Genomic DNA, 23451 nt, shown 5'->3' on the forward strand with positions numbered 1-23451 from the left:
CCTACTACGGTTCGTAGGCCACCACAGCCCTGAGATTAATGCTTGGTAAATATGGCTTGCTAGCCGGTCACTGTTATTTAAGGTCCTTCGCATGGAAGTCTCCCAAAATACAATAAGATCACCAACGCTTTTGTGACTCGAAATTTTGTATAATATCTGCAAAACTTGGAGTTTCTATTCTTAGAAGTCACTTAGAACTTAGTTTCTCTTGTATAATTCCTATCCCGCTGAGTATCGAATCTCTCATGCTTCAAATTGTATTGTATCGCTCCTTTCTCATAAGCCTGATGTATCTTTTCTTTAAAATTTTTCCTGTATAGCCGTTGTCTCACCTTCATTCAGAGCATTCAGCTTGTAAGCCAGTGAGATATCTTTACCATGGGCAAACATATGTTGCCCGAACATGGCAAAGTACGAAGAGGTTCCGGTGCTGTTATGGATGGATGATCTCACCAATGCTTGTACGTCCGCTAAGTGTTCATCCCATCGAGCATTGTTAGTGGACGGCTTTTTCATCGAGTTCGACTTGCCAGAACTTTTTCATCAAGGTCCACTTGCCAAACGCGTGCTTTAGATCGATACTGCTAATGAAAATCGTCTTTTGTACACGGCTTAAGATCGACTCAATTTTTTGTAATTGGGTAAGAATTTTTTACTGTAAGTGTTTTCAGTTTCCTTGCGTCTAAGCATAGCCTATTCCTTCCAGATTTCTGTACCAGCGTTGTTTGGTTATTCCAAGTACTTTTACTGAACTCGACGACTGCTAACCGTAGCATTTCAGCTATTCCAACAAACAGCAGTCCTTGTTTTGCCTGGAAATAAGCTCTTCCTGACGGGTACGTCTCCTTCAACTTACTGGATCGAGTGTTCTTCTACCTTGGTAAGTCCTAATCCATGACTTTTGAATGTCAGAAACCGTCCTTTTGCTTCTTCCAGCTGCTCGGCTTGTTCAGGGGTTATGTTATGTGCGTCTATTGGTTCTGTTATGGATTCCACCTGGTGTAATGATTCCAATAATATTTGGACAAAGGAGTATCAGCAATCAACGACTTAACCCCTTGTACGAGAAGTTGTGTTGAATTTTCCCCATTGCTCGGTGCAGCGTACCACCTGCTGATTTCATGATCGATTGTGACCTCTTTAATCGCAGTCCTAACTCTTTCACTATTTCTGTGCAAGCTCACTAATGCTCCGGAATCCAAGAGACCCACGAACTCCAGGTCTTCTATAGTGACATGTGCGAATGGTCTATTGTCGTCTTCCACAGCCTCTCCGATGGCAGAACATATCATCCTTCTTTTTGTCTTCCGCTGCTGACTACTTCTACAGGCTCTGGTAATTTTTGGAGAAATGTTCCGGTCTGGGATACGTGTCCCCAATATTCGATTTATGACCTCTTGGTAGTGTGCTTCCCGAACTGCCATAGGTTCACTTCTCGACCATTTAATGATAAATATTCGTATATAACTATCATAATCTTCCTAATTTTATTCATCTTACAGCTATCTGTATCATTATACATGCAATCTAACGAGGCTTTCATTTGTTCTTGGCAAACGGATTGGAGCGTAGTTCCTCGTTATTGCCCAAGTTCCTCCCACCGTTTTCCGATTGGCATCGTGCACACCTTGGAGTCCTCACACCAGCTAGTCCACACTTAGGCAGAATACCATTAATAGCTCAGACTCACACGCTTTGAATAGGTGTCCCGAAGTTCCACAATTCCAGCATGTGAGTGGCTGTCGTTCTCTGTTGTTCTCCCAGTGTCTATCTAACGCCTTCACTTCCTCTTGTTCCATAGGTCTTCGCAGGATCTCTGGAGCTCCGTGGCTTATGAAAACCAGAGACATCGAACGGGATCTCAATGTGCCCAAACTTGGAGACAAGCTGCAGGAACTCTGTTGGAAATATATGGAAAGGCTAAATGAGCACCCCAACAGCCTAGCCAGAAAACTTGGTACCGCTGCTATAAACAGCGCTGAACCAAGCAACCGAGTCAAAAGAAGACTAAAAAGACATTACCTTCAAGACCTAACGGACCGGGTTTTGACCTAGCAACATCACCACCCTCAATATTAATATCAAAAAAAATAAATATAACGAAATTATTTCTTGCCTTAAGCAACCCTTAGACTAAGTATTGTACTATTTTTGTAAAAACTGATTAGATAAAGCTGCCAGTCGGGTAGCAGTGTGCTAATCCTAAGAATAAAATTTCCACATTAATAAAAGTAAAAAAAAACAAAAAAGTTCCATAGGTAAACTCCAACTTGTTCCGGACAAAGCTCATCCCCTTGCTCAGTCCCCATATTCGCAGCTGGCCGACTTTAAACGCTGAATCGCCTGCATTCTGTCGACGCAGATCTTGACCTGGATTAAACCTGTGCTGTGTCCTGCCGTTTCCGGGAAAAAGTGCTGGCGATGTCGTGTGAGACCCATTTCATCTTCCTTGCTCCTGATCGGTCGACCAGGAGGCTTTACCGATACCCTTCCTTTGCTTTCTAAATTCTCTGCGCCACTCCGCCATGCAGTCATTGATGTCCTCCAGAACCGCATCTTATCCTGCTGCATCTGTTCTTTGAAGTCCTTATGTTCCGTCGTCATTCCCTACCTGGAAAGTCTGATGTGCTTGACCAAGGGCTGGAATCACCCCTGACATTATTTTAAATGGCAGAGACATTTGTACGGTCCCTGTCCAGCCTGATGACCACTAGCTTCTCCCGGACTTCTACCTCCTTCAGGAATCTGTTCCCATAGTAACTCCATGCATTCCGGACCAGATATATTTTACAACTTCTCTTGATTTGTTTGCGAGCGAGTTACTGGCGAAGTCATTCTTGCTGGTCCCGTATTCCAAATGAACTCGAAACTTCTCCTTAATTTTCTTCCGATTTTAGTTCTATCCCTATCACTATTTGGCATATCCAATCTCCTTTCTTATTTATATTTGTATACCCGTTACTCGTAGAGTAAAAGAGTATACTACATTCGTCGGAAAGTATTTAACAGGCAGAAGGCAGCTTTTCCGACCCCATTAAGCATATATATTCTTGATCAGGATCACTAGCCGAGTCGATCTAGCCATGTCCGTCTGTCCGGATGAACGCTTAGATCTCGGAAACTATAAGAGCTGGGCTATTGAGATTTGGCATGATTCCTTAGCTTCTTCTTCTGCCACGCCCACTCTAACGCCCAAAAGCCGCCTAAATCTGTGGCGCCCAAAATTTTCATGCTAGAAAAAACTTAAATGTATTAGTCTCGACAATATCCATCGATTGATTCAAAAAATGTTTGACACGCCTACTCCAACGCCCACAAACCGCTCAAACCTGTGGCGCCCAAAATTTTCATGTTAGAAACAAAATTTTAACTAAAACGTATTATTCTCGTCAATACCTATTGATTGGCCGAAAAAAAAAGTTTGCCCCGCCCACTCTAACGCTCATAACACATAACCACATATTGAGATCAGGGGTAGCTGGCGCATTTCAGTCCCGCTTTGCTGCTTGCATATCTCCATTTCCTTTTTGTCCCTTCAGCTGAGTAAAGTATCTGAACGTATAGCGTTCTTCCTTGTTTTATTTTTGCTTTTACTTCAAGTCTTTTCTAATCTATTTAATTTATTTTATAATCTTTTTTTTTATCTTTCAGTCTCTCCCTGCAATTTGCTGGGCATCGATGTCACACTTTGTTAACAGTGTACATGGACCACACTTACTCCACACAACGACAACAGATTTAGATAAGTTAATACGAAATTACATTACTACAGACAACAAATTAAAAAGATAATTTTTTATTTTTGATATTGATGATCCATCTAGCCCGGCTTTGCATGTTCCTTATTTACTCGGTCATGACGGTTCTCACTTTCTCCCCAAGGACTGTGCTTATCAGAAAGGACCTTCCAGGATACTACCCACTGTGGACTCTACCTTCTTCGCCTGCCAACGGTCCACACAGCTGGTTTCCGATGTCGGTTTCTAGTGGCACATTAACCTGGTGAGTGTTTACTTTTTCCCTTATGCTTTTTATGCTAGTCATCGAATGTCCCAGATAGGGGAACAACCGAAATTGTATCCACGCAGCAGACACACAACGGTTATTTTCACGACGGATTTAGTAGTAGTCCTTGGAGTCCCACCCAACCATCAGTGTATCCTGAATCATACAGCGGACACATCTACCAACTTTGTGTTGTGGAATATATTTAATCGCCTATTTCATCTCACTCCCCCCAACACGAATATCTACTCAGACGAGTTCATTTCGCTAGCACGTTATATTTCACAAATTTTACAATGAACATGCATACATAAATAAATACTAAAAAATATTGATAGTATTTGTTAAAAATATATAAATAATTTAAATGAATATAATAATATAATTTTAAATAAACACAAATTTCGATAAATTAATGGGGCGGGTCAAATTATGTTTATCAGTCTATTTTAATGTGAAATTTTAAGATTCGTTGCTCGCAATTTCGCTTGAAGTTTAATTTCTTATTTGTGTAAGAAGATTTTTATTTAAGATCTTATGTGTGAAAACTTGTTCTTTTCCTGGTGGCTCAGCTTCTTTTATTTCCCATAAATTCTCTGCCCCTGATCCTGTATTAATCAGTCAAGATTATTTGGTAAATTTGTAATTTTTTTATATAACATTTTTTGCTAATATAACCATTGTTAGCCACTTAATTAAGCCCTTTACTTCCTCTTACTGCAATCTGTCTCACTCTCTCCCTTCGCACAGAAACCTCTCAAAATTTTCGGGGTTAAACCTCTGTTCATTTTGGAGTCACCCGGCTTAAAGAACCAGCTCCCTGATTTGACTCTGTAGCTCGACCCTCTGGACTCACGAGTCGTCGATAGGCGGTTACCGAAAAATGCCAATCGATATCTGGCCTAACGTAAACAAGATGGAGATATAACTCGCACAGTCGCGGGGAACGGCTCCGGCTGACAGAGAATGGGTGTAAATTCCACTGGGACATTGTTGGCAGAGTGGGTGCGCCTGGCTAAGTCATTAATAGCCACAAAATTTACAGTTTCCCTCACTTATATTTGTTTTTTCGTTTGTTTACCATTTTGTATAAGTAAGTTACACATGGTTAGTGCTGTGGCATTAGGAGTTTTCCACCCTGCTAGCGGCACTGCAAAAAAAAAGAACTGCAGTTCGTAACATGTTTTTTTTTTAACTAAACAAAATTAAAATAAAAAAAACATTTTCTTCCAAAAAAACAAGTATTAAGCCGCCAAAGACCCTTATTTTTACCTTTTTACCCTTCTGGTTTCGAAATAGGCGAATAACACAAGAAAAGCAGGAGAAAATAAGTAAGTAGTGATATTTTCTGGCTACTCGGATTAGGCAACACAGTTTTTCCCCTTTCTGAGGAACAGATTTTCAACACCTTCCTGTAATAACTGCTTTTTCACTGCCTTTACAACCCCATGCAGTAGCTGTACCACCCTCACCCCACCCACAATCTCTCCAGCAGCGCTTTATAGAAGGAATTATTAAAACTTTTTACAGCCAAAGGGCTGAAATATAAAAGTTTTTGTTACGTATGGCACACATACGAGTATATCAATCCGGCCACCCCGATTTTTTATTTTTAAAGTGCATAGTACCACTTTGAGATCAAACACAACTTGTTGAAGATTTATCCTCATACCTATTTCAACAATATTACCAATCATTCGCCGATAGTTTACACTAAAACAAGAGAATACGCTATAGTCTATGGCCTCGACTATTAGATACCCGTTACTCAGCTTACTCAGTGCGAGAGGGATGAAGATATGCTTAAAGAAGCTGTGATTTTTTCCCTTACACACCTAGTTGATAGCGCCACCTATCTTCTTCTTCTATATCGCCACTTGGCCTACAGCGCCAATTAGCCTACTGCACCTCTAGCGGCTTGGTGGCGTATTAGTGAAAACAACTTATTTGCTGCTTGTGGTGTGCAATCTCGGTTGAATTGCAAAACATTGATTATTATTTGGATATAACTTTTTAATGAACGGTCAGAATTTAATAATTTTTGCATGATGACAGGTATTTATAATATAAATAAACGCTCAATTAAATTTTTACAAGATATTAAGAAATGTGGGCGCTAGACGGGTTTTAGTGTTATATTCGTTTGTGGGCGAAACAAAATTGCGCTGCGCAGAAGGCCAAAAAATCTGTATGCCAAATCCCAACAATTTCGCTTTCATAGTTTCCAAATCTCTTACGGACAGACGGACATGACTAGATCGACTCGGCTTGTGATCCTAATTAGAATATGTGTACTTTATGGGCGAAACCGCTTTCTTATACCTGTTACATACATTCCGACGAATCTAGTATACCATATTACTCCACGAGTAACAAGTGTAAAACTGTTGAGCACGTGAAACTTTGGTGAGGAAAAAAACAATTTTTAGTACTGAAATGTATAATTTAGTGTCTGTCAGGCGGCCTCGCTTATCAGAAACAACAGAATTGATTAATGAGTCCAGCCGCTCAGATGATACTAAGCTACCTAGCGTAATAACGTAATAATGTAGCTGACCCTTAGATACGAAGGCCGTATAAAGTAAATAATTTCGTCTCGGCGCTGATTTGCCAAATCACATAAAAACAAAGAATGTCTGCTTCTTTCTTATCAACGTTAGAGAGCTAAAACAACATGATTAAAATGCACTGGCGAGGAACATCGGCATGCGGACAACACGCAAGATTTGCAATGGAGGCTGGCACAGACTGCGAGTCAACAAGACTCGGCGTCGAGCATCAGCCAGAGTCATCCATGATTGCGCTACGCAGAAAGGAAAAACACATAATGGACAGTGAAAGGACATTATCTTCACAAGGATAATGATAAAAAAGCCGTTTAGTCGTCAGGCCGAACCCGTTTTTAACGGTATAGGTAAACAGACATGCAAGTTATCCAACCCGTGAAACTAGGCCGCTTATGGCTTTTGTAAACAATATTTTCAAACTGCATTTGCCTTTGGCTTCGAGGGCCGAACTTGGTTCCCCAGCTAAGTTGAACAAATCAAAATTAAAGTAAGCATCAGCTTACGTTCGAAGCTTAATCAATTGCGCCTTTTCAAACTCTGCATTTGCCTTTGTCTTTGCCCTTGGCGTTGAAGTCCGATCTTGGATCCCAGCTAAGTTAAACAAATTAAAATTAAAGTAAACATCAGCTTCCCTTCCCAATCAATTGCGCCTTTTGCGTTTCAAGTTCCCACCAAATTGCATCGGTCAGCATAATTGAATTTCACAATGAGATGCGACAGTTTCATCTTAAGCTTTTAATCTAAACATAAATTGAATTTCTATTTCAGTAGATCAGATTAAGAAACGAAGAAGGCAGTCCTCTTTTGTCCGAGACCGCGATCAGTTCACAAGTATTAAAAGTGTCTTGTATTAATTGTGTATTAAGAATAAAGGTTTAACACCCGAGTTTTAAAATAAAAAAATTTTTTTTTAAATCATCTTCAAACAACGAATTTAATTGGAGCCCAACGTTGGGCCGCGATAAAAAAAAGTTCCATAAATTGTTTAATGAAAAATAAGTTAAGTATAAACGGAGCTCGCGCGGCCAACAACACATTTTTAGTGGAAAAATTAAAAAGTCCGCCAAACGATACAACAAAGTGACAGTGATCGTTAACAAGTTAAAATAATCCATTTAAAGTAAAACAACGCACAAAATAAATTAAAAATAACGCAAAAAATGATTTAAAATCAGAAACGCATTAAACTATAACATTTAAACAAACAAGAACTAACAACAACAACAAAAAAACAACACGCTGAAAAAAGAAAAACTGAAGAAGAAAGGAAGGGCACTCTATCGCCATTAATCTACACTGAATCCAGGAAGGAAGATCAAACCACAATCTCACAGAAGGAAGACCCCATCGGGACAGTCTCGTGAGGAATTAATTTACAATAATAAAAAATTAAAGATTATAATTTAAGACCAGGGAATTTTATAAAAATAATAAAAGATTTAAACATTGACAAAAAGTAAGATAGATGATAGCTTTGGTGTATACAATTTAACAATGGCAACCGGAGGTTTAGCACCAAATGTTTCTGCAGGTAGTATAGCCACAGCCGGCGGCTTAACAGTGGAATTAATACAAAGATTGATAAATGTTCAATTAAATGAAGTGAGCAGGAAAATAGAAGGTTTAGAAGGAAGGTTAGCCACAAATGCAAACACTTTAGAGGATTACAAAAAAAAAAAACAATCGACCCAACTATAAAATGCGATTCAACACATGAAATAGTAAAATCTTTACCAAAATTCACCAGGGAACCAACACAATATGTAGGGTGAAGGGCAGCCGCAGAAACTGTAATGAGTCTTTACAAAATTCAAAGTGAACAATATTTTATCGCCTTAACGATTTTACGAAATAAAATTATGGGAGCTGCCCATGATGCTCTTACCAATCATGGCACCGTTTTAAACTTTCGAACAATCTTATCTACATTGGACTTTATATATGGCGATAAACGACCAATACATATTCTCGAGTCAGAACTAAGTATCCTCAGGCAGGGACGAATGACAGTTACTGAATACTATAATGGAGTCAATAAAAACATGCCTTTACTAATAAACAAAACCATAATAACATACGAAAAGGACAGCGTAATTACCAAGGATACATACAAAACAGTAAGGAATAAGGAAGGGATGCTCTACGAATATTTATATCCGGGCTAAACGGATCTATCTCAGAAACTCTTTTTCCACCAGATTTGCCCAATGCTTTGGCAAAGGTCCACGAATTAGAATCAAACAATTTCCGTGCTCAATTTGCAAGCAGGTTTAATGGATTTAAAAATGAAAATAAATATCAGGGAAACAACTTACGATTTGATCAAATACGACAGAAAAAGAATACTAATAAAATGATAAATAATTGGAGTAATAACTAGAATTATAATTGGCCACAAAAAGGAATTTTGTAGCAAAGCAATAATAAAAATAACAATCAAAAGCAACAAGCGGTCGAGCCAATGGATGTTGATCCATCGATTCAAACCTAATTACAATCGGCAGCCGAATAATAATTGGCAGGCAAATAATAATCGAGAAAGATATAATAATAATTATTATCGTTCAAATTACTATCGCACAAATCAAAATAGAGAGCAAACTCAAACTCAGAAAAGGGAACCAGATGGAACAGTAAATCAGCCAGTTAATAAAGTAACCAGATTAAATAATATCAATGAAGAGAATTTTTTAGACCAGACCCCTACAGGGGAATGCCTTATTTAAATAGGAGACAGAAAAACTAAGAAGCAGTTAAAGATTTCAATACACAAAGGAGCCACTGCTTGTTATTTAAAAAACGGAATTTTCGAAAATAAAAATGAGTTATCAATATACAAAAAGGTAACTACAGTTCTTGAGTATTAAATTATAAGATATTACCTAACATAAATGTTGGGGAACCAGACACCCTATACATTTATTCTTGTAAACTTTATCTCTCGCTCGCCTGTGTTATCTATTTACACATACAGGCGCATGAAGCGCAGCTTAATCGTATGTACATGCAAGAGCTTTGCCAAATGCATTGCCTCGGTCAGTACTTTTTCATTCATCTCTTACGGTAACGTGTTTACGACTTAATTCAGCCTATTCTTGTAGTTACTAAATGATATAGAATGTTCGGTGAATACAAATAAAAATCAATTTAAACAGTTACACTTCTGGCGTCTAATTTGTTAACATAAAATTACTGGTCCTTCGATCGCGGATAGCCAGGAAAGCGTTTGTTTTCGGGACATTTTATTTAAAACAAGGAAGAACGCTATAGTCGAGTACCTCGACTATCAGATACCCGTTACTCAGCTAAATGGAGATATGCAAGCAGCAAAGCGAGATTAAAATGCGCCACCTACCGGCGGTATACAGATTTAAGCGTTATGGGCGTTAGAGTGGGCGTGGCAAATTTTTTTTTGGACCAATCGATAGGTATTGTCGAGACCAATACATTTCAGTTAAAATTTTTTATCTAGCATAACAATTTTGGGCGTCACAGGTTTTCGCGGTTTGTGGGAGTTAGAGTGGGCGTGGCAAATTTCTTTTTGGATCAATCGATAGGTATTGACGAGACCAATACATTTCAGTTAAAATTTTTTATCTAGCATGAAAATTGTGGGCGTCACAGGTTTTCGCGGCTTGTAGGCGTTAAAGTGGGCGTGGCAAACTTTTTTTTGGATCAATCGATAGGTATTGATGAGAACAATACATTTCAGCTAAAATTTTTATTCTAGTATCAAAACTGTAGGAGCCACAGTTTTGGGCGGTTTGTGGGCGTTAGAGTGGGCGTGGCACTGTGCTGAAACAAACTTGCGCTGCGTAAGAAGCTCAGGAATCTGCACGCCAAATCTCAATAGCCTAGCTCTCATAGTTTCCGAGATCTCAGCGTTTATCCGGACAGACGGACAGACGGACAGACAGACAGACGGACATGGCTAGATCGACTCGGCTAGTGATCCTGATCAAGAATATATATACTTTATGGGGTCGGAAACGCTTCCTTCTGCCTGTTACATACTTTCCGACGAATCTAGTATACCCTTTTACTCTACGAGTAACGGGTATAATTAGTACTTGTCAACGGTGATCTATAGATATCTGCATCGTATAGAACCGTCCTCTAACCTCAATCGTCATGCGGAGTGTGATTCAACAGCGGGGCTTTTGCAAAAGCCAAATCACTCGTGCGCATAACAATGCCACGAAATTTGTGGAAGATTTTCAGTCAATCCCGACATTAGTCGCGCGATTGGCCCAGCTGCAGGACAACTATTTGCGGTTTGTGCGACTTACGGAGGATTTGTACGCCTACGAGTCTGAAGAGGGTTGGGAAGACCCTGCTGAAGACGTTGATATATACGAGGAAAAACACTACGCTACATACGCTATTCTCAGTAATACGCTTGAAGATTTAAAGGCTGAAGTCGCTAACAATACTCTTCTTGTTTCCGATCAATCATTCAACACTACTCGCAGAAGCCATGTGGACTTTCAGTTCGAGCGAATCAAGCTCCCAACCTTTTCAGGAAATTATGAGGATTGGAAGCATTTTTCGGACATGTTCACGGCATTGATTGCATCAAATACGAATTTCACTGAGTGCCAAAGATTTCACTATTTGAAATCATACCTGTCTGGCGAGGCACTCGCTTTAGTGAAACATATTCCCGTGACCAATGAAAACTACAGTGAAGCCTGGGACAAGTTGGAAAAGCGGTACAACAAAAAACCGCTTATAATCCGATCATTTCTGAACAATTTTTTAACGCTACCTAGTGCCACAACCAGTAGCATCAGCACTGTGCGTAAATTGGTGGACGGCGCAGATGAAGTTATTCGTGGGTTAAGAGCACTTCAGTGCGATGAACGAGATCCCTGGTTAATATTTATATTATTATCAAAGTTAAATCCTGAAACTCGGCAGTCATGGGCCCAGCGCGCAGAATCTGAAAATTCCAGTGTGACCATCGAGCAATTTCTAACCTTTCTCACATCTCACTGTGACACCTTTGAAGCCTGCCAACTCGGTCGCGCGCCTCAAGCTCGACGATCGGCTGCTACTCATCATGCTGACGCCCACCAGAGACGCGACGACAACAAGTGTTTATATTGCCAGCAGGCTCATCAACTGTAGTACAGGTGTGACCAATTTCTAACCCTGGACATCGCAGCTCGCCGAGAATTCCTGAAAACCAGAAAGCTCTGTTTTAACTGCCTCAGCGCTTCACACATGGTCGGCAATTGCACATCGAAACACACATGCCGGGTCTGCCGCCGCAAACATCATACATTGGTCCACAACGCAACCACAGCGCATCGAAATTGATTGTACTAAATTATATAGAATGTTCGGTGAAAACAAATAAAAATCAATTTAAACAGTTACACTTCTGGCGTCTAATTTGTTAACATAAAATTACTGGTCCTTCGACCTGGAGAGCCTAATGAGTCACCTAGCGTAAACACTGGCAATCTGTCCTCAACCCCCCGAGATAGATCATTCAGCACAAACAATAAACTTCGCACTCACGAAGAGACACCATCAGGCAGCGTTCCTCCTGTGGGGAACAATTACACTCATCATACCCTGGAAAATATTCCGTATGCAGGTTCGCAAACCCTATTGCCAACCATTCTCGCAGACGTCGACGACGCTTGGGGAAATACAACAAAATGCAGAATGCTCTTAGACACGGGGTCCACCATTACTTTGGCATCGGAATCATTTGTTCAGCGGATTGGCGTGCATCGAACGCATGCACGAATTTCAATTCTTGGTCTGGCCGCAAACAACGCCGGTCATACTCGAGGGCGCGCACACTTTAAGCTGCGCTCTCGGCATTCGGATCATATCATCGAGATGGACTCCTTCATTTTGTCCTCGCTGACGTCATCGCTTCCAGCGCAAACTATTGACACATCATCTTCAACCTGGAAGGAAATCTCAGCACTTCCCTTAGCAGATCTGACGTTCTGCACTCCTGGATCTATAGATGTCATCGTTGGATCTGATCAACTTTGGTCTCTTTATACCGGAGAAAGAAAATATTTTGGTATCTCGCGGATCGCGGATCTCGACACGATGGTTCGATCGTTCATGGAAATGGACAATGTGCAACCTAACCAATCTCTCCTGGACTCCAGTGATCCCACAGAGAGTCATTTCGCAAACACTCACACGCGCTCCGAAGACGGGGTCTATATCGTCGAGTATCCCTTCAAGGATGGAGCCCCGCCTATCGAATCAACTCTTCCCCAGGACACCAACCGCTTAGTCTCATTGGAGCGACGGTTTCGTCGACATCCGGAACTCAAAAAACAATACGAGGAGTTTTTGGATGACTACTTGCAACGCGGTCATATGGAACAACTGACATCAGCCCAAGTAATGGACGACCCTGACACTTGCGTTTATCTACCGCATCACGCTGTCATCAAGAAGGATAGCCTGACGACCAAATGTCGGGTGGTCTTCGATGGATCTGGAAAAGACAGTTCTGGAATCTCCTTAAACGACAGACTTCATATTGGACCACCGATTCAGCGGGACTTGCTGGGGGTTTGCCTACGTTTCCGGCAGCACCGATATGTTCTATGCGCAGATATTGAAAAGATGTTTAGAGGGATTCAAGTTTTTGGGCGTCACACCAATTTTCAACGTATTGTGTGGCGCAAAAATGAGAATGAACCTATGCTTCATTTTCGTCTGTTAACAGTCACGTACGGCCTAGCGCCCTCTCCATTTCTGGCCGTTCGAGTTTTGAAGCAACTAGCTGACGATCATCGCCTCGAGTACCCGGCCGCATCACAAGCATTATCACAAGATGCTTATGTGGACGATATCCCAACTGAATGCGATTCGGTAGAAGATCTTCTGGTTCTAAAGACGGAGCTGATTGGACTCTTAGGAAAAGCGAAGTTCAAACTGCGGAAATGGAGCTCTAACTGCTGGAACCTTCTGCAATCATTACCTAAAGAGGATCGATGTTATGACCCAACACAGCTCACCAAAGGTTCACCCATGGAATCGCCCGTCAAGGTCCTTGGAATTCAGTGGAATCCAGGTCGTGATGTAATGTTCGTCAAACCTACAGAATTCGATCTCAGCATTGTCCCCACGAAACGAGAACTATTATCGCAACTTTCCAAGATCTATGACCCACTCGGGATTGCAGCGCCTACCACCGTGCTTCTCAAGCTCATCTTCCAAGAAAGTTGGACCGCTGTAATACACTGGGACGAACCTATTCCTGAAGCCCTGAATGCACGCTGGAGGGCATTAGTAGAGGATTTCTCGTCGCTGACAAAATGCTAAGTACCTCGGTATATTGCTGCACCCTACCAACACATCCAACTGCACGGATTCGCAGACGCATCCATGCACGCGTACGGTGCTGTTGTTTATAGTCGAGTAGCATCGGATGGGAAGTTCCACATAAATCTCGTAGCCGCCAAAACACGTGTGGCTCCAATAAAATCAGTCTCAATTCCACGCCTGGAATTGAACGCTGCCCTACTCCTGACACGGCTGCTCACTATTGTTAAAGCGTCGTTAACTATTCCTGTTAACAACACGATCTGCTGGACAGATTCGGAGATCGTGCTACACTGGCTGTCCGCACCACCACGGAATTGAAACACATACGTCTGGAACAGAATGGCTGAGATACTGAGCGAATACCCACGTAGCTGCTGGAGCCATGTCCGCTCCGAGGATAATCCTGCCGACTGCGCATCCAGGGGACTTCACCCATCTAAGCTTCTTGACCACGAACTTTGGTGGAAAGGCCCATCCTGGATGGCCTTGCCACAATACGAATGGCCTCTGTCTACTAGCAAGTTCCGAGTTGATACACATTTGGAGGCCAGAGCAGAGGAACGTCCAGCCAAGCCAACAACTCTACATAGCTTTCCTGACGAAAGTATGGACGAGTTGCTCATCAACAAGATCTCATCCTGGACTCGGCTCATAAGGGTAACTAGCTATTGTTATCGCTTTATTCATCGTCTTCGTTTGCAGCACAGGCCTTATTCTGAGTACCTAACTTCAACGGAACTGCAGGCAGCACGAAACCAACTTCTTCGTCACATCCAACGAAAGGCCTTTCAAAGAGAGTTTACGCAGCTAGAAAACGGACGCCAGCTTCATGCAAAATCGCAGCTGATCCGGTTTTCTCCATTTCTGGATAAGGACGGACTAATGCGAGTTGGCGGACGAATCGAGAGGTCGACCCTTAACTACAACGCCAAGCACCCGGTTATAATTCCAAAGAGTTCTCCAGTCGCCGTGCTCCTGGTACGACATTCTCATGTGACGAATCTTCACACTGGAGTGGACGCCACGTTCACAAATCTTCGACAACAGTACTGGATCCTGGGTGCACGAAATATCGTCCGAAAGACTGTCTTTCAATGTAAACGCTGTTTTCTCCAACGCAAGAGCACAAGTAGCCAGATCATGGGAGAGCTACCTGTACCTCGGGTTCAAGCCAGCCGTTGCTTTCAACATACCGGCTTGGATTATGCCGGGCCAATTTCAATTAAAGGTTCAACTGGGCGCACACCAGTGATCGGAAAGGCAAGGTTCGCAGTATTCGTTTGTCTAACAACGAAGGCTCTCCACATCGAAGCAGTCACCGATTTAACAACCAAGGCCTTTATTGCGGCTTTCCAACGATTCATTGCTCGGCGATCTAAACCAACTGATCTCTACTCAGACAACGGTACCACCTTTCATGGCAGCAAACGAGTACTCGACGAAATGCGGCTGCTAGCCATGGAGCAACGCAAGGATGAGAATTTAGCAAACTTCTTCGCCAACGAAGGAATCCTGTGGCACTTCATACCGCCTTCTGCCCCACACTTCGGGGGAATATGGGAAGCCGGAGTTCGGTCCATCAAGTTACATATGAAAAGAATAATGGGATCGTCAGCCCTAACCTTCGAGGAATTGTCTACAGTTTTAATACAGATTGAAGCCTTACTTAATTCTCGCCCTCTTTGCTCATCAGGGGATTCTACTTGGGATCCGCTTACTCCGGCCCATTTTTTGACTGGCACTCCCTATACTGCCTTACCGGAGCCATCCCGTCTAGACGTCCCCATCAACCGCTTGGAACGATGGACTCAACTACAAGCAATGGTCCAAGGCTTTTGGAAACGCTGGCATATGGAGTACCTAACCTCTCTGCACGAGCGCACCAAATGGCAACTGGAAGACGATAATTTGAAGGTCGACACACTGGTAGTGCTTAAGGAACCAAATCTACCTCCATCGAAATGGATTCTAGGACGTATCCAGGAGGTACACGCCGGACAAGACGACAAGGTCCGAGTTGTTACCGTCAAAACCGCCCAAGGAGTCTTCAAGCGGCCAGTTACCAAATTGGCGATCTTGCCCCTTTGCTGAACAGCCGTTCAGGGGGGGCGGTATGTTGGGGAACCAGACACCCTATACATTTATTCTTGTAAACTTTATCTCTCGCTCGCCTGTGTTATCTATTTACACATACACGCGCATGAAGCGCAGCTTAATCGTATGTACATGCAAGAGCTTTGCCAAATGCATTGCCTCGGTCAGTACATTTCCATTCATCTCTTACGGTAACGTGTTTACGACTTAATTCAGCCTATTCTTGTAGCAATATACCCAGCTACAGTCAGTCACATTTTTGCTACCAACGCAACCACAGCGCATCGAAATTGATTGTACTAAATGATATAGAATGTTCGGTGAATACAAATAAAAATCAATTTAAGCAGTTACACTTCAGGCGTCTAATTTGTTAACATAAAATTACTGGTCCTTCGATCGCGGATAGCCAGGAAAGCGTTTGTTTTCTGGACATTTTAATTAAAACAAGGGAGAACGCTATAGTCGAGTACCTCGACTATCAGATACCCGTTACTCAGCTAAATGGAGATATGCAAGCAGCAAAGCGAGATTAAAATGCGCTACCTACCGGCGGTATACAGATTTAAGCGTTATGGGCGTTAGAGTGGGCGTGGCAAATTTTTTTTTGGATCAATCGATAGGTATTGACGAGACCAATACATTTCAGTTAAAATTTTTTATCTAGCATGAAAATTGTGGGCGTCACAGGTTTTTGCGGTTTGTGGGCGTTAAAGTGGGCGTGGCAAACTTTTTTTGGGTCAATCGATAGGTATTGATGAGAACATTACATTTCAGTTAAAATTTTCTATCTAGCATCAAAACTGTAGGAGCCACAGTTTTGGGCGGTTTGTGGGCGTTAGAGTGGGCGTGGCAGTCTACTGAAACAAACTTGCGCTGCGTAAGAAGCTCAGGAATCTGCACGCCAAATCTCAATAGCCTAGCTCTCATAGTTTCCGAGATCTCAGCGTTCATCCGGACAGACGGACAGACGGACAGACGGACAGACAGACAGACGGACATGGCTAGATCGACTCGGCTAGTGATCCTGATCAAGAATATATTTACTTTATGGGGTCGGAAACGCTTCCTTCTGCCTGTTACATACTTTCCGACGAATCTAGTATACCCTTTTACTCTACGAGTAACGGGTATAATTAGTACTTGTCAACGGTGATCTATAGATATCTGCATCGTATAGAACCGTCCTCTAACCTCAATCGTCATGCGGAGTGTGATTCAACAGCGGGGCTTTTGCAAAAGCCAAATCACTCGTGCGCATAACAATGCCACGAAATTTGTGGAAGATTTTCAGTCAATCCCGACATTAGTCGCGCGATTGGCCCAGCTACAGGACAACTATTTGCGGTTTGTGCGACTTACGGAGGATTTGTACGCCTACGAGTCTGAAGAGGGTTGGGAAGACCCTGCTGAAGACGTTGATATATACGAGGAAAAACACTACGCTACATACGCTATTCTCAGTAATACGCTTGAAGATTTAAAGGCTGAAGTCGCTAACAATACTCTTCTTGTTTCCGATCAATCATTCAACACTACTCGCAGAAGCCATGTGTGCTCCCAACCTTTTCAGGAAATTATGAGGATTGGAAGCATTTTTCGGACATGTTCACGGCATTGATTGCATCAAATACGAATTTCACTGAGTGCCAAAGATTTCACTATTTGAAATCATACCTGTCTGGCGAGGCACTCGCTTTAGTGAAACATATTCCCGTGACCAATGAAAACTACAGTGAAGCCTGGGACAAGTTGGAAAAGCGGTACAACAAAAAAGCGCTTATTATCCGATCATTTCTGAACAGTTTTTTAACGCTACCTAGTGCCACAACCAGTAGCATCAGCACTGTGCGTAAATTGGTGGACGGCGCAGATGAAGTTATTCGTGGGTTAAGAGCACTTCAGTGCGATGAACGAGATCCCTGGTTAATATTTATATTATTATCAAAGTTAAATCCTGAAACTAGGCAGTCATGGGCCCAGCGCGCAGAATCTGAAAATTCCAGTGTGACCATCGAGCAATTTCTAACCTTTCTCACATCTCACTGTGACACCTTTGAAGCCTGCCAACTCGGTCGCGCGCCTCAAGCTCGACGATCGGCTGCTACTCATCATGCTGACGCCCACCAGAGACGCGACGATAACAAGTGTTTATATTGCCAGCAGGCTCATCAACTGTACAGGTGTGACCAATTTCTAACCCTGGACATCGCAGCTCGCCGAGAATTCCTGAAAACCAGAAAGCTCTGTTTTAACTGCCTCAGCGCTTCACACATGGTCGGCAATTGCACATCGAAACACACATGCCGGGTCTGCCGCCGCAAACATCATACATTGGTCCACAACGCAACCACAGCGCATCGAAATTGATTGTACTAAATTATATAGAATGTTCGGTGAAAACAAATAAAAATCAATTTAAACAGTTACACTTCTGGCGTCTAATTTGTTAACATAAAATTACTGGTCCTTCGACCTGGAGAGCCTAATGAGTCACCTAGCGTAAACACTGGCAATCTGTCCTCAACCCCCCGAGATAGATCATTCAGCACAAACAATAAACTTCGCACTCACGAAGAGACACCATCAGGCAGCGTTCCTCCTGTGGGGAACAATTACACTCATCATACCCTGGAAAATATTCCGTATGCAGGTTCGCAAACTCTATTGCCAACCATTCTCGCAGACGTCGACGACGCTTGGGGAAATACAAAAAAATGCAGAATGCTCTTAGACACGGGGTCCACCATTACTTTGGCATCGGAATCATTTGTTCAGCGGATTGGCGTGCATCGAACGCATGCACGAATTTCAATTCTTGGTCTGGCCGCAAACAACGCCGGTCATACTCGAGGGCGCGCACACTTTAAGCTGCGCTCTCGGCATTCGGATCATATCATCGAGATGGACTCCTTCATTTTGTCCTCGCTGACGTCATCGCTTCCAGCGCAAACTATTGACACATCATCTTCAACCTGGAAGGAAATCTCAGCACTTCCCTTAGCAGATCCGACGTTCTGCACTCCTGGATCTATAGATGTCATCGTTGGATCTGATCAACTATGGTCTCTTTATACCGGAGAAAGAAAATATTTTGGTAAGAACTATCCCATCGCACTCAATACAATTTTTGGTTGGATTATTGCAGGCTCGTACACTGCCTGCGACGACCACATCACTCCGGCCGTGACCCATCACGCGGATCTCGACACGATGGTTCGATCGTTCATGGAAATGGACAATGTGCAACCTAACCAATCTCTCTTGGACTCCAGTGATCCCACAGAGAGTCATTTCGCAAACACTCACACGCGCTCCGAAGACGGGGTCTATATCGTCGAGTATCCCTTCAAGGATGGAGCCCCGCCTATCGAATCAACTCTTCCCCAGGCCACCAACCGCCTAGTCTCATTGGAGCGACGGTTTCGTCGACATCCGGAACTCAAAAAACAATACGAGGAGTTTTTGGATGACTACTTGCAACGCGGTCATATGGAACAACTGACATCAGCCCAAGTAATGGACGACCCTGACACTTGCGTTTATCTACTGCATCACGCTGTCATCAAGCAGGATAGCCTGACGACCAAATGTCGGGTGGTCTTCGATGGATCTGGAAAAGACAGTTCTGGAATCTCCTTAAACGACAGACTTCATATTGGATTACCGATTCAGCGGGACTTGCTGGGGGTTTGCCTACGTTTCCGGCAGCACCGATATGTTCTATGCGCAGATATTGAAAAGATGTTTAGAGGGATTCAAGTTTTTAGGCGTCTGTTAACAGTCACGTACGGCCTAGCGCCCTCTCCATTTCTGGCCGTTCGAGTTTTGAAGCAACTAGCTGACGATCATCGCCTCGAGTACCCGGCCGCATCACAAGCATTATCACAAGATGCTTATGTGGACGATATCCCAACTGAATGCGATTCGGTAGAAGATCTTCTGGTTCTAAAGACGGAGCTGATTGGACTCTTAGGAAAAGCGAAGTTCAAACTGCGGAAATGGAGCTCTAACTGCTGGAACCTTCTGCAATCATTACCTAAAGAGGATCGATGTTATGACCCAATACAGCTCACCAAAGGTTCACCCATGGAATCGCCCGTCAAGGTCCTTGGAATTCAGTGGAATCCAGGTCGTGATGTAATGTTCGTCAAACCTACAGAATTCGATCTCAGCATTGTCCCCACGAAACGAGAACTATTATCGCAACTTTCCAAGATTTATGACCCACTCGGGATTGCAGCGCCTACCACCGTGCTTCTCAAGCTCATCTTCCAAGAAAGTTGGACCGGTGTAATACACTGGGACGAACCTATTCCTGAAGCCCTGAATGCACGCTGGAGGGCATTAGTAGAGAATTTCTCGTCGCTGACAAAATGCCAAGTACCTCGGTATATTGCTGCACCCTACCAACACATCCAACTGTACGGATTCGCAGACGCATCCATGCACGCGTACGGTGCTGTTGTTTATAGTCGAGTAGCATCGGATGGGAAGTTCCACATAAATCTCGTAGCCGCCAAAACACGTGTGGCTCCAATAAAATCAGTCTCAATTCCACGCCTGGAATTGAACGCTGCCCTACTCCTGACACGGCTGCTCACTATTGTTAAAGCGTCGTTAACTATTCCTGTTAACAACACGATCTGCTGGACAGATTCGGAGATCGTGCTACACTGGCTGTCCGCACCACCACGGAATTGGAACACATACGTCTGCAACAGAACGGCTGAGATACTGAGCGAATACCCACGTAGCTGCTGGAGCCATGTCCGCTCCGAGGATAATCCTGCCGACTGCGCATCCAGGGGACTTTACCCATCTAAGCTTCTTGACCACGAACTTTGGTGGAAAGGCCCATCCTGGATGGCCTTGCCACAATACGAATGGCCTCTGTCTAGTAGCAAGTTCCGAGTTGATACACATTTGGAGGCCAGAGCAGAGGAACGTCCAGCCAAGCCAACAACTCTACATAGCTTTCCTGACGAAAGTATGGACGAGTTGCTCATCAACAAGATCTCATCCTGGACTCGGCTCATAAGGGTAACTAGCTATTGTTATCGCTTTATTCATCGTCTTCGTTTGCAGCACAGGCCTTATTCTGAGTACCTAACTTCAACGGAACTGCAGGCAGCACGAAACCAACTTCTTCGTCACATCCAACGAAAGGCCTTTCAAAGAGAGTTTACGCAGCTAGAAAACGGACGCCAGCTTCATGCAAAATCGCAGCTGATCCGGTTTTCTCCATTTCTGGATAAGGACGGACTAATGCGAGTTGGCGGACGAATCGAGAGGTCGACCCTTAACTACAACGCCAAGCACCCGGTTATAATTCCAAAGAGTTCTCCAGTCGCCGTGCTCCTGGTACGACATTCTCATGTGACGAATCTTCACACTGGAGTGGACGCCACGTTCACAAATCTTCGACAACAGTACTGGATCCTGGGTGCACGAAATATCGTCCGAAAGACTGTCTTTCAATGTAAACGCTGTTTTCTCCAACGCAAGAGCACAAGTAGCCAGATCATGGGAGAGCTACCTGTACCTCGGGTTCAAGCCAGCCGTTGCTTTCAACATACCGGCTTGGATTATGCCGGGCCAATTTCAATTAAAGGTTCAACTGGGCGCACACCAGTGATCGGAAAGGCAAGGTTCGCAGTATTCGTTTGTCTAACAACGAAGGCTCTCCACATCGAAGCAGTCACCGATTTAACAACCAAGGCCTTTATTGCGGCTTTCCAACGATTCATTGCTCGGCGATCTAAACCAACTGATCTCTACTCAGACAACGGTACCACCTTTCATGGCAGCAAACGAGTACTCGACGAAATGCGGCTGCTAGCCATGGAGCAACGCAAGGATGAGAATTTAGCAAACTTCTTCGCCAACGAAGGAATCCTGTGGCACTTCATACCGCCTTCTGCCCCACACTTCGGGGGAATATGGGAAGCCGGAGTTCGGTCCATCAAGTTACATATGAAAAGAATAATGGGATCGTCAGCCCTAACCTTCGAGGAATTGTCTACAGTTTTAATACAGATTGAAGCCTTACTTAATTCTCGCCCTCTTTGCTCATCAGGGGATTCTACTTGGGATCCGCTTACTCCGGCCCATTTTTTGACTGGCACTCCCTATACTGCCTTACCGGAGCCATCCCGTCTAGACGTCCCCATCAACCGCTTGGAACGATGGACTCAACTACAAGCAATGGTCCAAGGCTTTTGGAAACGCTGGCATATGGAGTACCTAACCTCTCTGCACGAGCGCACCAAATGGCAACTGGAAGACGATAATTTGAAGGTCGACACACTGGTAGTGCTTAAGGAACCAAATCTACCTCCATCGAAATGGATTCTAGGACGTATCCAGGAGGTACACGCCGGACAAGACGACAAGGTCCGAGTTGTTACCGTCAAAACCGCCCAAGGAGTCTTCAAGCGGCCAGTTACCAAATTGGCGATCTTGCCCCTTTGCTGAACAGCCGTTCAGGGGGGGCGGTATGTTGGGGAACCAGACACCCTATACATTTATTCTTGTAAACTTTATCTCTCGCTCGCCTGTGTTATCTATTTACACATACACGCGCATGAAGCGCAGCTTAATCGTATGTACATGCAAGAGCTTTGCCAAATGCATTGCCTCGGTCAGTACATTTCCATTCATCTCTTACGGTAACGTGTTTACGACTTAATTCAGCCTATTCTTGTAGCAATATACCCAGCTACAGTCAGTCACATTTTTGCTACCAACGCAACCACAGCGCATCGAAATTGATTGTACTAAATGATATAGAATGTTCGGTGAATACAAATAAAAATCAATTTAAGCAGTTACACTTCAGGCGTCTAATTTGTTAACATAAAATTACTGGTCCTTCGATCGCGGATAGCCAGGAAAGCGTTTGTTTTCTGGACATTTTAATTAAAACAAGGGAGAACGCTATAGTCGAGTACCTCGACTATCAGATACCCGTTACTCAGCTAAATGGAGATATGCAAGCAGCAAAGCGAGATTAAAATGCGCTACCTACCGGCGGTATACAGATTTAAGCGTTATGGGCGTTAGAGTGGGCGTGGCAAATTTTTTTTTGGATCAATCGATAGGTATTGACGAGACCAATACATTTCAGTTAAAATTTTTTATCTAGCATGAAAATTGTGGGCGTCACAGGTTTTTGCGGTTTGTGGGCGTTAAAGTGGGCGTGGCAAACTTTTTTTGGGTCAATCGATAGGTATTGATGAGAACATTACATTTCAGTTAAAATTTTCTATCTAGCATCAAAACTGTAGGAGCCACAGTTTTGGGCGGTTTGTGGGCGTTAGAGTGGGCGTGGCAGTCTACTGAAACAAACTTGCGCTGCGTAAGAAGCTCAGGAATCTGCACGCCAAATCTCAATAGCCTAGCTCTCATAGTTTCCGAGATCTCAGCGTTCATCCGGACAGACGGACAGACGGACATGGCTAGATCGACT

At 43.4% G+C, this 23451-nt stretch overlaps 4 protein-coding genes across 4 annotated transcripts; all 4 read left to right on the plus strand.

Annotated features, from left to right (window-relative positions):
• The first annotated feature begins 10703 nt into the window (after positions 1 to 10703).
• LOC139352772 (uncharacterized) lies at positions 10704 to 11702 on the plus strand. The gene has a single exon (XM_070995403.1). The coding sequence runs from the start codon at positions 10704 to 10706 to the stop codon at positions 11700 to 11702; it is 999 nt and encodes a 332-aa protein (XP_070851504.1).
• A 546-nt stretch (positions 11703 to 12248) lies between these two features.
• Positions 12249 to 13883, plus strand: LOC136117578 (uncharacterized). Its single transcript, XM_065868552.2, has one exon. The coding sequence runs from the start codon at positions 12249 to 12251 to the stop codon at positions 13881 to 13883; it is 1635 nt and encodes a 544-aa protein (XP_065724624.2).
• Positions 13884 to 14225: 342 nt separating this feature from the next.
• LOC136117579 (uncharacterized) lies at positions 14226 to 15977 on the plus strand. The gene has a single exon (XM_065868553.2). The coding sequence runs from the start codon at positions 14226 to 14228 to the stop codon at positions 15975 to 15977; it is 1752 nt and encodes a 583-aa protein (XP_065724625.2).
• Positions 15978 to 18884: 2907 nt separating this feature from the next.
• On the plus strand, positions 18885 to 22457 carry LOC136117580 (uncharacterized). The gene is made up of 2 exons (XM_065868554.2): positions 18885 to 19077; positions 19129 to 22457. The coding sequence occupies exons 1-2, from the start codon at positions 18885 to 18887 to the stop codon at positions 22455 to 22457; spliced, it is 3522 nt and encodes a 1173-aa protein (XP_065724626.2).
• The last annotated feature ends 994 nt before the right edge of the window (positions 22458 to 23451 follow it).

Source organism: Drosophila suzukii, chromosome 3, assembly GCF_043229965.1.
Source record: "Drosophila suzukii chromosome 3, CBGP_Dsuzu_IsoJpt1.0, whole genome shotgun sequence".
Taxonomy (NCBI): Eukaryota; Metazoa; Arthropoda; class Insecta; order Diptera; family Drosophilidae; genus Drosophila; species Drosophila suzukii.